General features: G+C 40.6%; 1 protein-coding gene across 1 annotated transcript in view; it reads right to left on the bottom strand.

Moving 5' to 3' along the window:
* SPTBN5 (spectrin beta, non-erythrocytic 5) overlaps window positions 1-13,356 on the bottom strand; it is a 137,979-nt gene that overhangs the window by 90,464 nt on the left and 34,159 nt on the right. Inside the window, exons 18-22 of the mRNA XM_078387395.1 lie at window positions 10,445-10,544; window positions 7,849-8,019; window positions 6,227-6,391; window positions 4,089-4,315; window positions 1,955-2,141 (exon numbers count right to left, since the gene is read on the bottom strand). Coding sequence (XP_078243521.1) covers window positions 1,955-2,141; window positions 4,089-4,315; window positions 6,227-6,391; window positions 7,849-8,019; window positions 10,445-10,544 — 850 coding nt within the window. The remainder of the gene's footprint in view (window positions 1-1,954; window positions 2,142-4,088; window positions 4,316-6,226; window positions 6,392-7,848; window positions 8,020-10,444; window positions 10,545-13,356) is intronic.

Here is a 13,356-nt window from a genome sequence, read left to right as displayed (position 1 = left end):
CAAGATACATTTGGGTGGTGATACACTTCATTTATTTAGAAAGAGATATTGCCTCTGAAACTGGGGCAGCTCATGGACTGGGGTTTGGGGTGGTGGTTTTTGCCTTGCCCCTAAATTTGGAGGGGGGAGATACCTGCCTGGTCCTGGTCGTGAGCCACCCTCACCCTGAACCAGATCCAGATAAACACTGTCCCCCGTATTTCTCCACCCTGTTTGCTGACAGCTGGGGGCTACTTTCTTAAAATTTCAGTGGTCAGGGGAGAAATTATCCAGAAATTCCTTGGGAGCAGCACTGTGAAGCTGAAGCTGCACCAAAGCAAAAGCAAAAAAGCAAAGCGTTCTGCTTATATACCGCCCCCATAGTGCTTCAAGCACTCTCTGGGCAGTTTACAAGTTAATTAGGCAGGGTGCACATTGCCCCCCCCCCCAGTGAGCTGGATACTCATTTTATCAACCTTGGAAGGATAGAAGGCTGAGTCAGCCTCGAGCTTTGCTACCTGGGATTGAACCCCAGATCGTGAGCACAGTTTTGGCTGCAGTACAGTGGTTTAGCCATTGCACCATGAGGCTCTTTCTTCTTCCTAAACAATATTTGACCATCACTGCAGTACCAATTTGTTTGTGGCATGGCTGCCATTTTGTATCCCTCACATTGTCTCATACCTACCACTGTCCTGTGACATTGTGAGGAAAAATAGAGGCTATACTTCCCAATATGCCCATTTTCAAGAACAGAGAGCAAAAGGAAGTTCTTGCAAATTTTCTCAGGAATATATTTTCTGAGCACATGAATGCATTTATGCGATGTCCTTTCAAATGACAGTAGAACAGCCTTCCATCAGGAATACACTGGCTATAGAATATTATTCCCAAGATATGAACCTATAATACTACCCTATTTCCTGAGTTCCCAATGAGTAATTTTATTAATTGCTACAATGGCTTCATCACAAGGCACTACAAGAACCCTTTATCCATCACAAAATTCAGGAAATATTTAACTGGATCCTGGGTCATGGTTGCTGAATTTACACAAACTGTAATTCTGCACACTCTATCACAAGAGTGTGCAGTATTAATTGCTGTTATGTTGAAGTATAAATTTTAATTTTTTCTATCACTCACTATTCCAGGGCTAAATTTAGACATGTGTGTCATGCTCTGAATAAGGTCAAGCTAAGGTGTTTTATTCTGACCTTAAATTTGGAGAACAGACTGTAACAACAGATTGCTCATATAATGTCTAAAATATGTTGGCAAGGCAAAAGCACCCAGCTGACACGGAAAGATTAACTGTTTTAGTCTTTAGAATTGCATTTGTACAGACGTATTAATGGAAAACTGAGCAAGTTTGGTTCCTGACATCTTGGTTTTTTTATTTTCCATTTCCAGTACTGTACAAATGCTAAGTTCTAAAAATTCTATATAACATTCTCCACTTATCTAAACTAAGCCTATATCCCAACCTTATGCTTAAAAAGTTATTATTGAAAAGAAAGGATATAATTACATGCTGAAACTAACTATAATTTTCCAATGGCACTCTGCAAATAGGATAAAGAATATTAAAGATCATCTGTGTGAGGACTAGCTTTAGGAATGTGTCTGTAGCAAGGAGGAGTGGTTAAGTGGGGTTAATCCTCTATTCTCCTATGGAAACATTTTAAGTGAAATCCTGTTGCTCTGTGTGTTGGGAGAATGTTGGAAGCAGTGGCAAGTCACTGCGAATCCAAAGTTTCCTTCGATAATTTTGGGGTACACATGGCTTCTTCACATTGTATGTGAACTTGAACACCCTGAAATCACCTTTACTCAGCTGTGATTTATTGCTGGTGATGACTTCATCCCTGCTGACCATACAGAGCTGTGCAACAGGATTTCAGTGTACTGGAAGAATCAGTCAGTAGTCCTCAATATGACCAATTGAGCAGGGGCAGCAGCACCAAGAAATTACCTTGTGCTTCTGTAGCAAGCTCTGAGCCGCACTGAAGGATTTGCCTCGATTTGTGGTGTTGGCAACCATTTTTCGCTCATTAATCCACTTCATTTCCATGTCATGGTAATGACAGAACTGAAATAATTCCACTCTTTCCTGTAGCAGCTGGCTTCTCTCAGAAAGAGGCTCCTGGAGAGAGTCAAATCTGCAAATTGGATATTAAAACAGTGCTGTTCCAATACCCTGAGCAACTGCAGGAGACCATCCATCATAAAATAGTGTATTTATAGGGACTCTAGTGCACATTTATGAGAAAACTCAAAATAAAAGGCCAGTGATTCAACAGTCATTGAAGCATCTTCCATTCAACACTAGTTTAAGTTCTGCCATTGCTTGTGCTGACTAACCTTGTGCACCCAACTTCTTTTCTACTGTTTCCCTAGTGCTGAGAATTATTTGAAAAAGCATTGCCAAGTCACATATCTGTGAAGATTCTCAGTCATCCAGGTGGGTTATCTGGAGGATGAGTCATGGCAACTGGACTTATTATTAGGTTGAAACATCTTGCTCCTCATCCAAACAGCTTCTTCATTCTGAGGAGAGTTGGTAGGAGACCCCTGATATATCCTCCCCATTGGATTCACTTCCCCCCTAGTCTGAAAAGGCTTGTTAAAGGGACAAAAACACAACAGGAGCTATATAGTATATATACTCCAATACAAAGAGAAGTGTTTGGAGCTCTACATTGGAGAAACCAAACAGCCACTAAACAGGAGAATGGCCCAGCACAGGAGGGGCAACAGCTCAGGACTACAATCAGCAGTGTTCTTTCATTTGAAGGACAAAGGACACTCATTTGATGACCAAGATCTACTCATTTTGGACTGAGAAGTTAGGTGGTTTGAGAGAAGGGTCAAGGAAGCCATACTTGTGCATATTGAAAATCCCTCACTCGATAGGGGTGGAGGCCTTAGATGCAATCTGTCTCCTATTTATCATGCTGCCCTTTCATCTGTCCCCAGGAAGGTCAGGACCACATATATCAGAAAGACCACTGTTAACTACTGTTAACGACCCATGGCAATAGATGGAGAAAACTGCATAAATGGGATTTTCCCTCACCCCCAATTCTTTGTCTATCTAACAAGCCTATTCAGGCCAGGGGGAAGTAAAACCAACCTGGAGAATATATCAGGGATCTCCTACCAATTCTCCTCTGACTGAAGAAACTACTTGGATGAGTAGCAAAATGTTTCAACCTAATAAAAAAAGAAGTCCAGTTGCCATGACTCAATGTCTAGATTGCCAAGTCACATACTGAGAATCTCATGGATTCTTGCCACCAAAGTTATATCTGCCCTATCCATATACTATATGTATATATATTTTTCCCATGAGAAGAGATATCATTTTCTTATGCTCTTTATATAAGAATGTAAGCATGCTAAGGAAACAAGGGAGAGGCAAGAAAAAACATCAATTACAAATTCTTTGACTAGCCCCTTGTTGTTCTTATGTGCCTTCAAGTAAAAACCAACTTACAGCAACTCTAAAAGGGCTTTCAAGGTGAAATATTTAAGGAGTAGTTTTACTACTTCCACTCCCTCTGTGAGTTTCCATGGCTGAGCAGGGATTGTAAGCCAGGCCTCCTGAGTCCCAGTCTGTTACTCACTACATTGGGTATCCTGACTAGCTAGTAATTGGAAAGATGACTACTAACAGACTGTCAAAAGGCAGCATTACTGAAAGCTATGTGGCTTGAGAGACTCTGGTTCAATACATTTTCCTTTGCTAGTTCTAGAACACTCTTGACCGACCTAGAGCAGACAAAGCTGAAAGAAGGTAGTAGCTTGTCTAGGGAAGAAAAAAAAACTTTGTGGGGCTGGCTGTGTCATAAAATAAAGCCTGTCTTCCTCTCACACTATTATGCCACTGTCTTGTGTGTTAGCCCACTAAAACCAGAAACAGAAACCTTGCAGAGAGGAGCTCTGGTATATATATTAAGAGTGCTATTATTCTGTAATTTACAGCTGTGTATCAACAACTTAGGAGAGAATTATATATATCCTTTTACCTTGGAACAAATATGTACAAATTTTCTAAGAATAGTTATCTGGAGGATTGTCTGTTCCCTCCGTCAAGAACAGCTCACCTTTTCAAATATGTCTGTGTCTCATCCAGAATCCCTTCACTGTCAAAATGATTTGCAGCCATTTTCTCAGCATGGAACACAATGGAGCTCATTTTTTCAGCCAATCCCTGCATCTCATTTTCCAGCTGTCTATGCTCCTTGAGCAAGTTGCGACTGGAACGCAAGTCATGACCCAGCCCTGAATAGCACAGAGTCTTTTCTATTTTTTCTATCTTCTCTTCAGCATCCTAAAGAAGAAAAATGTTCAGAGGCTTGTTAACCGCTGCATTATTTTCTTCCCCTTCCCTTTCCACTGGAACACAGGATCACACTGGACTACACAAATAGTGTATGGTTAGAAGCAGGAAGTCCTTAAATGCCATAAAATATCTGATTGTCATGCAGTTAGTTTTTAATCACCTCCTGTAGCTTGCAAATTGGCTTATTTTATTTTGACTGGACATCAAGAGGTAAACATAAGTTTCTTTTGCAAGTCTAATTGCTCGGGCAAGAAGCTGAAAGTGAAATAGGTCATTGAAACAGATTTTAACATGAAGCAGTGTGTAGTTTGACCCAAATTGACTGCAGTAGTGGTAGAATGGGACAGTAACACCAGTTAGCATCAAGTCTTAGCACCTGACTCTTAAGTTCCCCTGACATAATAATGTTCACTCTGTTACTCAGGTCCTATTCTGAAGATACCTGTATGTCAGGAATACGAGCTCAAAAAAGGGGAACATACCAGATGAAGGGGCAAGAAGATGGCTCAAATGCAGGCCTGGCTCCCATAAAGGGTAGGAAATTCTAGCTGCCTGGAAAATGAGATGCTGGGAACAACTTAATATTGACACAGCTTCTTTAAGCCTGAAACAATGGGCTAGTATGGAGATGTGGAGATGGACGGATGATGCATAGACCCCTGGAAAAGTTGTTATCCCATGAGCCTGGGAGGTTCCTTATACGGAGATATGGTGCCTAGGATTATTGTCACCCCCTGAAAACAATAGAGAACTGTTTCTAGAGCTTTTGACCAGACCTTGTCATTCACCAGTGAGAAACCATCTTGAGGTTAGCAACTGGGGAAGAAGGCAAAGAAACCAATCAGACTGTAGTAAACTTTAGGGGAGTCTATGGGGGAAAAAAAGCCACTGAACCCAGAGAGAGAGAGAGCTCTTTTCCTCAATCTTGGTTCTCAATCTTGGTTCCGGATCTCCTCTCCTGAGAAAGAAAGGAAGACTTTCCCTCTCGCTAACTTTTCCTTCTCCTAACTAACGCCCCCTGTTGGGCTCTCTGGGGTCCCCCATCTGGGATCTAGGAGGAGGCTATGCTGACCTCACCTATCTGGACCTGTGGGATCAAGGACTTCATACCCCTTACATTGGATTAGGTAGATATAATATTTCACTTTCTTTTAAAATCGTATCTTGATTTGACAGCTTTGTTGCTAGGCTATTGGGACTTTTAGGCCTGCTTCTAAGAGTCAGGGCTGGAGGGGGTTTTAGGGGGTGCTAGATAGTACTTCAAGCAGTTGCCCATTTCATAGGCCTTGATTTTGTCATTTAGAGAGTTAATTGAATTTGCCTGAGATACAAATGGTTTAGTGAAAATATAATCATAGTCTGCTTTCTGTGGGAAAATTCTTGTATGGAATAATGGGCTTGATTCTGTATCTGTTATTTTCTTCATGAAATGTTACTACCTGAAAATGTTTCAACCTTTCTGATTTAACAAAGACATTATATTGTCTCTGTTCTCTGTGTTAAACTCTAACAAATATTTCCATTAATTATAGCTGCAAGTGGCCTAAAGTCATTTCTGGTTATGCCCTTCTACTCACTGGTGTAACAGGAACTTCATTTTCACACTCATACCCCAATCAATGCACAATGTCTTCGAGAGTCTCTTTAGGAAGCAATTTTCCCACATCCTTTCCCCCCTTTTACTAAAAGCCATTATTTCTTCACCACCAGCATTCTAGAAGAGATAAGATGCCCTGTCTTTTCCTTGTTTTTTGATGCTTAGAGCCGGAATCTTTCATTTGTGGTACTTTTAAATGCAAAATGTTTATCTGCCGCATATATTTTTAATTGCTTTATAGAAGTCACAACTTGGCTCACTGCACTGCTAGCATTCACAGCACCAGCATGTTAAGCTCTGACCTCAAGAAGTTCCATCAGTTGTTCTTGCTGTCCAGCTTGCCTCAGTTTGTCTCCTCGCTCCATCATTTTGCTGTACAGCCTCTCCCACTTCTTCTTCATTTCTGACATTTTATCCTGAATGGAATCTGCAGCATAATGGTTGCCTTGAACCAGCTGATTTCCTGCCTGGACATGCACAGTATCTTTGGTTAAAATAAATATCTAGATGCATTGGGCTTATTTTTATTTGCCTATGTTTATTCCAAAGTAATAGTGTACTACACACACCAGCCTCATAAAATACATCAATCACCTCCATCACCAACCAATCACTAAACAAACTGACCATAGACTAACAGCAATAGGAGAGCCGTCCTGATCTCTTTTTTGGTTGTAGTTAATATATAAGCCTGGCTAGATCAGAGCAAAGGTCTCTATCAAGTTAGACAGTGGATAACTAAATGACTATCGGAAGCCTGCTAGGAGGATATGAGTATTCTCCGGGTTGCATTCCCCAGCAAATGGCATTCAAAGGAAAGCTACTTCTGAGGGTGGAGATATAGACATCAACATGACAATTCCAAAGTAGCTATTGATAGCTTTAATTCCCCCATGAATTCATTGAATCTGAACTGATTTCAAAGGCCAGTATTATTTTCCTATCTTTCACTGTAAGGAAATCTGGCATCCTATTTTTTCAGAATGAAAATGAAATAACCCTACCAACACACACAAACACTCAGGACTGCTGAAATTAAGAAATCATTGGGATGTCTGTTTGGAACAACTATCAGCTCCATTCAGTTCGGGTACTCACAACATATTTGTGAACTGAGAATCCTTTAACTCAAAGTGTATGTCTTTTCCTTAATATCAGAGGGTAGATATTATGACTCTTGTAAATAACAAAGAACTTCTGCAAGTCTGGAATTTACCGACCCGTGTTTAAAAGTAGATTCTGGTTCACATCCATGGACATATCTAATACGAAAACAGTTCAGTCTTGGAGTATACATATGATAGGGAATACATATATTCCTCTAGATCAGCCATTTTCAGCCTTTTTTTTTTGCCATAAGCACAATATGAAAGAAATATAAACTGAATCAGGATTGTATGTGTCACATAACAAAAGCTTATAAGGTGGTCTGTGAAGAATTGTTTCCAGTCTCTGCCCCCATTCAAATCTGTCAGGGCCCCGGGGGGCCATACTGTCCCCCTTGAAAATGGCTGATTTCATTCTTCCAAATAAATAGATTTGCCTGCCGCTGTACTTCAATCCTTGATCCTTAACTGCCTGCCCATTTGGTTTTCTGTCATCACAATAGGACAGACTGTTACAAAGTGTACTCAATGTACACCATTCTTTCATTCCTAGAAGCCTACTGCGAAGATTCTTCCAAAAGTGACCACCTCTTCCTAGTTTTACCATCTGATTTTTAGAAATCCAAGACTTTTCAGGGATGCAGAATTCACACTATGAATTTGCACTGTGAATATGTCTACTTATTTCCAGTCATGATACGGCAGTTTGTATGGAACCCTTGCTTTTACATTTGAAATCCTATAATTGAGAAAGGAATGAATGAATGAAATGACACCAGTAAAGTTTTGACTGCTCCACCAAAACTCATCTGCCTTACCACCATCAGCTCCACAAAGTGCTTCTTATTGGCCATCATTTCCTGTTCTGCAACCTCATGTTTTTTCAACTTCCACAGGATATTGGTTGGCTCACGGTAGGACTCATCTGATGCTACCTTGTATTTCTCCTCCATCCACATCAGGAGCTCCGCAGTGTCATGATTGAACTCCTGCAAACAAACAAACAAACAAACAAACAAACAAACAAACAAACAAACAAATAAATAAATAAATAAATAAATAAATAAATAAATAAATAAAAAAAATCTGAATGTTTAAATGGACATTGACTCAAATATTTTTTTTCAGATCAGCTTTCCACTTGGATTACATAATTCAACATGGTAAGCTTTTCACGAAAAGCCCCATGATTTTCTGATTAGCAGGCTAACTAAGTGTGGTCTGGATAGAACAGCTATCAGGTGGATACACAGTTGGCTACAGAATTGTACTCAAAGGGTGATTACCAATGGCTCCTTGTCAAACTGGGCGGAGGTAAGAAGTAGGGTCCCATAAGGCTTAGCCTTGGGCCCAATGCTCTTCAACATTTTTATTAATGATTAGGATGAAGAGGTGCAGGGAATGCCTATCAGATTTACAGATGACACAGAATTGGGTGGAATAGCTAATACCTTGAAAGACAGAAATAAAATTGAAAAAATCTTGATAGGCTTGAGTCCTAGACTGAAAACAGCAGAATCAAATCTAACAGGAATAAGTGCGAAGTTCTACATATAGGAAAAAGAAACGAAATGCAGTTATATGATAGGGAATACTTAGTTCAGTAATACTACATGTGAGAAAGATCTTGTAATTACTGTAGACCACAAGCTGAATATAAATCAAAAGTCTGATATGGATGCAAAAAAGGCAAATGCTATTTTAAGCTGTATTAACAGAATTATAGTCTCTAAATTCCACGAAGTACTAGTTCCTTTCTATTCAGCACTGGTTAGGCCTCACCTTAAGTACTGTGTCCGGTTTTGGACACTGTGCTTTAAGAAGGATGTTTACAAGTTCAGAGGAGGGGCACAAAGGTGGTCAAGGGACTGGAAGCCAAGCCCTTTGAGGAAAGGCATGGTAGCCTTGAATAAACAAGACCAAGGGGAGATGTTATAGCACTCTTCAAATACTTGAAAGACTGCCAGGAACTGGCATATGAACTGACCAGAATTCTTCACTACAATACACCTCATCCTTAAAGAAGCATGCAGACAGAACCTCATATTCTCCAGTGTCTAACATTGTGCCTGTCTTTTCACAGATACATCTGTTTCTACATAGTAGTAGTTCTTGATGAGGGGCAACATTGGCCCATGAGTTATTCTACTTAGTTTCTAATACAATGCAGTCTTGCAAGAATTGTACCACGTTACCACACCCCATAACCCATTACAGTTGTGCCCCGTTTAACGATTGCCCCGCATTATGCCGAATCTGCTTTACGACGATCGCAAAATGATGGTCTAAATGGGGAAATTTCGCTTTGGGAACCGATTTTCACTTTACGACGATCAAAAACAGCTCATCATCGGGGTTTCAAAATGGCTGCCAGGTGCTTAAAATGGCTCCCCGCTGTGCTTAGGGACAGATTCCTCACTATACAGGCACCTAAAATGGCTGCCGTATGGAGGATCTTCACTGGACGATGAGTTTTTAGCCCATTGGAAAGCACTGAATAGTTTTCAATGCGTTTCAATGGGTTTTTAAATTTCGCTTTACAACGTTTTCACTTAACATCGATTTTCCTGGAATGGACTATCATCGTTAAGTGAGGCACCACTGTAGTATATCAATTTGCCACTCACACAAATAACTGTTGAATGGCTCAGTGGCCTATGTCTCTGGCCACAGAGCCAGAGATTTGGAGTTTGATCCTCCACTGTGTTTCCTTGACAGGAGCTGGACTTGATGACTCCTAAGGTCACTTCCAGCTCAGCAGTTATGTTGTTGTTGTTGCAAAAGGGATACAAAAACTTTGGAAGGTTGAAAGGTAGTGTTGAAGTTGAGGAGGGCACAGCAGAGGAGGGTTAGCTAGTAATAATAGGATGATACTGAGCCAAAACAGACAACTAGCTAGCGTTGTAACTTGGGGACAGAACACATTAATTCCTGCAGAGATGTAACTTCAAAGCTGCTGTGTTTACAAAAATCAATGAGCAAAGAGAACTTGTCATTCCTTTCCTCATTTCTCATGATGAGCCAATAAATACTAGTGAATCTGCAACTTCTGAAACGCTGGATCACATTAGAAGAGAATCACATATGCTGAATAGTTTATTGATTGATTGATTGCATTTTATGTCTTTTTTCCCCTCCCATTGAAAGGACTCCAGGCTGCTCATAACGTTATTAAAATGAATTGGAATTACAAAAAGAAGGTCATCCCATGGGTTGGAAAAGGAGGACTAGGCAAGAGAGACTAAGAGCTTCATTTCTTTATAACAAAGTGTTTAACCAAAATGTGCAAGAAAATAGAGTTAAGAGGCATTTTCTTAAATAAAACATTACCTGAAATGAAGTGGGAATCTTTAATAAGAGAATGCACAATCCAGTAAAAAGGCCCACTTTTTAGAAGAAGGTAAAGCCTCTAACCTGTAACAGAAGTGATTCTAATAGCCTCTTCTTTTTCTGTTCATTATTCTTTGCTAGCAATTTCCACCTCTCTTGTAAGGCAGTCATTCTTTCCTTGATCCTGTAATATAAATGTTAACATTTATAAAGAGTATTCTAAGATGGGAGAGGCAAGCAAGCAGGAACATTAATCTAAATCTTGTGTAGAACATATTTGCATGGCTTCAGAAACATAAATGTAACTATGGAAGCTGAAACTAACTGCATTTCTGATTTCAGTACTCAGTTTACTGTACCATTTAACACAAAATGAAAGATTTTTTCTGCCCTACTCAAAGGAAGAAAGGTTAATATTATATAATTTTCAGATTGCAAATCCAGCGTTGTCTCTGGCATCAGCACTGATTATCACGGTTTTTCATTATACTTAAATTAAATTATTTAGTTACATTAATTCCATTTATCTAACTAGTAAGCTATACAAGCTATACAAAGTGGTGCCAAGTTTCCATAAAGATGTTCTGTTGACTAAACTGTGTCCTTGGAGGGGGGGGGGACAGTATTGTTCTGCAGCAGCAGGGGAGGGATGATGCTCCTTCAACTGCAGCCCCCTCATGATCTGCTGCAAAATGTGGAACATTTGGGTGGTCTGGAGACTTGGTGGGGGAGGGGAAGAAAACTGTCACACTAAGGGTTGATACTAACATAGGAATGGATTTAGGCAGAACCTGGAGCAAATTCATTGTCCACTCCAGTGGTTTCCCAGTCCACTTTTTTCTGGGGGTGCCCTGGGACGGTGCAGTTTGCCCAATGACACACAGGCTGGCTTTGCTCCTGGAAAGCACAGTAGGGAATTGAATTCCTGATGTCGGCTTCACAGCCAGGTTCTCCAATGCATGAGCTAGCTAAATACCCATTTGTTTCTGTTTAGTCATTTAGTCGTGTCCGACTCTTCGTGACCCCATGAACCAGAGCAGGCCAGGCCCTCCTGTCTTCCACTGCCTCCCGGAGTTGGGTCAAATTCATGTTGGTTGCTTCGATGACACTGTCCAACCATCTCAGTTGGACAGTGTATCTAAGTAAGCCATACCCATTTATTTAGTCCTAATTATTTCACCATTTACCCACTTCTCAACCCTGCTTTTAATCATTTTTGTTGATCTCATTTACCTGAGCAACAACGAGCCATGGGCAGAAGAGGAGCAGGTCATGGCAGCAATCATAACCAATGTGTGAATTGTTTTGGTTTAAATTCACTGGATGCAGGTTGGAACTGCCATTCCCACATGGGAACAGCAAGAAACAGGTAGCGAAGACCCTGGACCCACTTCTATGATGATAGTGGGGATCGGCAGAGCTGCAATAACTATGGTTTGCAAACACAGGTCAAACCATGGTTCCTGATCTGCTGCCATTTGTCCTTCTGTTTAATAGCTATTTCTACTGCCTCCTTTGTTTCTGTTTCTGGAGACTCTCTGCTTCTCTTTCTTTTTATTCAAAATGAAAAACAGCAAACAGTCAGTATGATAGTTTAAATGCATAATAGGTCTACAATCTAGACAAGATTTCTTGGGCTGTTCCCTTCTGGTCTAGTAACTCTCTTTACAGGGAACATACAGTGTATATTGAGGCTGCCCTAATACATTTTGTTACTAAAGGCGAAGGACTATATTTTACTCCCTATTCTATATACATCAGTTAACTGGATTAGCACTTGATAGTTATTTTAACACTAGTGATGGAGTAGGTTTCCTCTTTCCTAATATTATCTGGAAGTTGAGTCATGATGACTGGACTCCTTTTTTATTTAGTTGAAATGTTTCACTACTCATCCAAGTAGCTTCTTCAGTCTGAGGAGAGTTCATAGGAGATCCCTGATATATCCTCCAGGCTGGTTTCACACACCCCCATCTGAATAGGATTGTTAGACAGACAAAGGGTGGGGGTGAGTGAAAATCCCACTTCTGCGGTCCTTCTTCACCCATTGTTGTGGGTCAGTAACAGTCATTATCTTTCTGGGGACTGATGGAAGGGCAGCATGATAAATAGGAAACAGATTGTATCTAAGGCTACCATCCCTTTTGAGTGAGGGATTTTCTATATGCTCATGTATGGCCTCCCAGACCCCTCTCTCAAACCACCTATTTCTGGACCTTCAACAAGACAATGTCCTGACCCAGTAGGACAATGGAACAGTCTGAGGCCCTGAGTCAATAGAAGAAGAACCTGGTCATTCCTTAAATGCCAGGTATGTCGAAAAGCTCAAAAGGATTTTTGGTAAACACCACATACCTGTGCACTTCAAACCCACAAACACACTAAGGCAGAGACTCGTCCACCCAAAAAACTAGACACCAAAACACAACAGGTGCAATATAGCATATGCAGTCCAATGCAAAGAGAACTGTTTGGAGCTCTAACCTGGAGAAACCAAGCAACCACTAAACAGGAAAATGGCCCAGCACAGGAGGGGCAACAGCTCAGGACCACAATCAGCAGTGTTCCTTCACTTGAAGGACAAAGGACACTCATTTGATGACCAAGATCTACTCATTTTGAACCTAGAAGATAGGTGGTTTGAGAGAGGGGTCAGGGCGTCCATACATGTGCACATAGAAAATCCCTTACTCAACAGGGGTGGAGGCCTTAGATACAATCTGTTTACTATTTATCATGCTACCCTTTCAGCTTCCAGATAACTTCATCTGGATGACTGAGAATCTTCACAGCTATTTTCTTAATGCTGTGAGCTGCTTTGAGTCATAGATAGTTAGATTAGGCTGCTCTGAACTCAATGTGGCAGACGTTGTCATGGAATGATTTGTGTGGTTTAAATCTTGTACTAAAGATGGGATATGTAGTAGTGAACAATATAAAATGGATTCCATATTGGTTCTCTGTGTAAATGATTTCTGCATGCTGACAGTGTGTTT

This window comes from Pogona vitticeps, chromosome 1 (assembly GCF_051106095.1).
Source record: "Pogona vitticeps strain Pit_001003342236 chromosome 1, PviZW2.1, whole genome shotgun sequence".
Lineage (NCBI taxonomy): Eukaryota > Metazoa > Chordata > Lepidosauria > Squamata > Agamidae > Pogona > Pogona vitticeps.
This window is presented reverse-complemented; position numbering and strand designations above follow the sequence as displayed.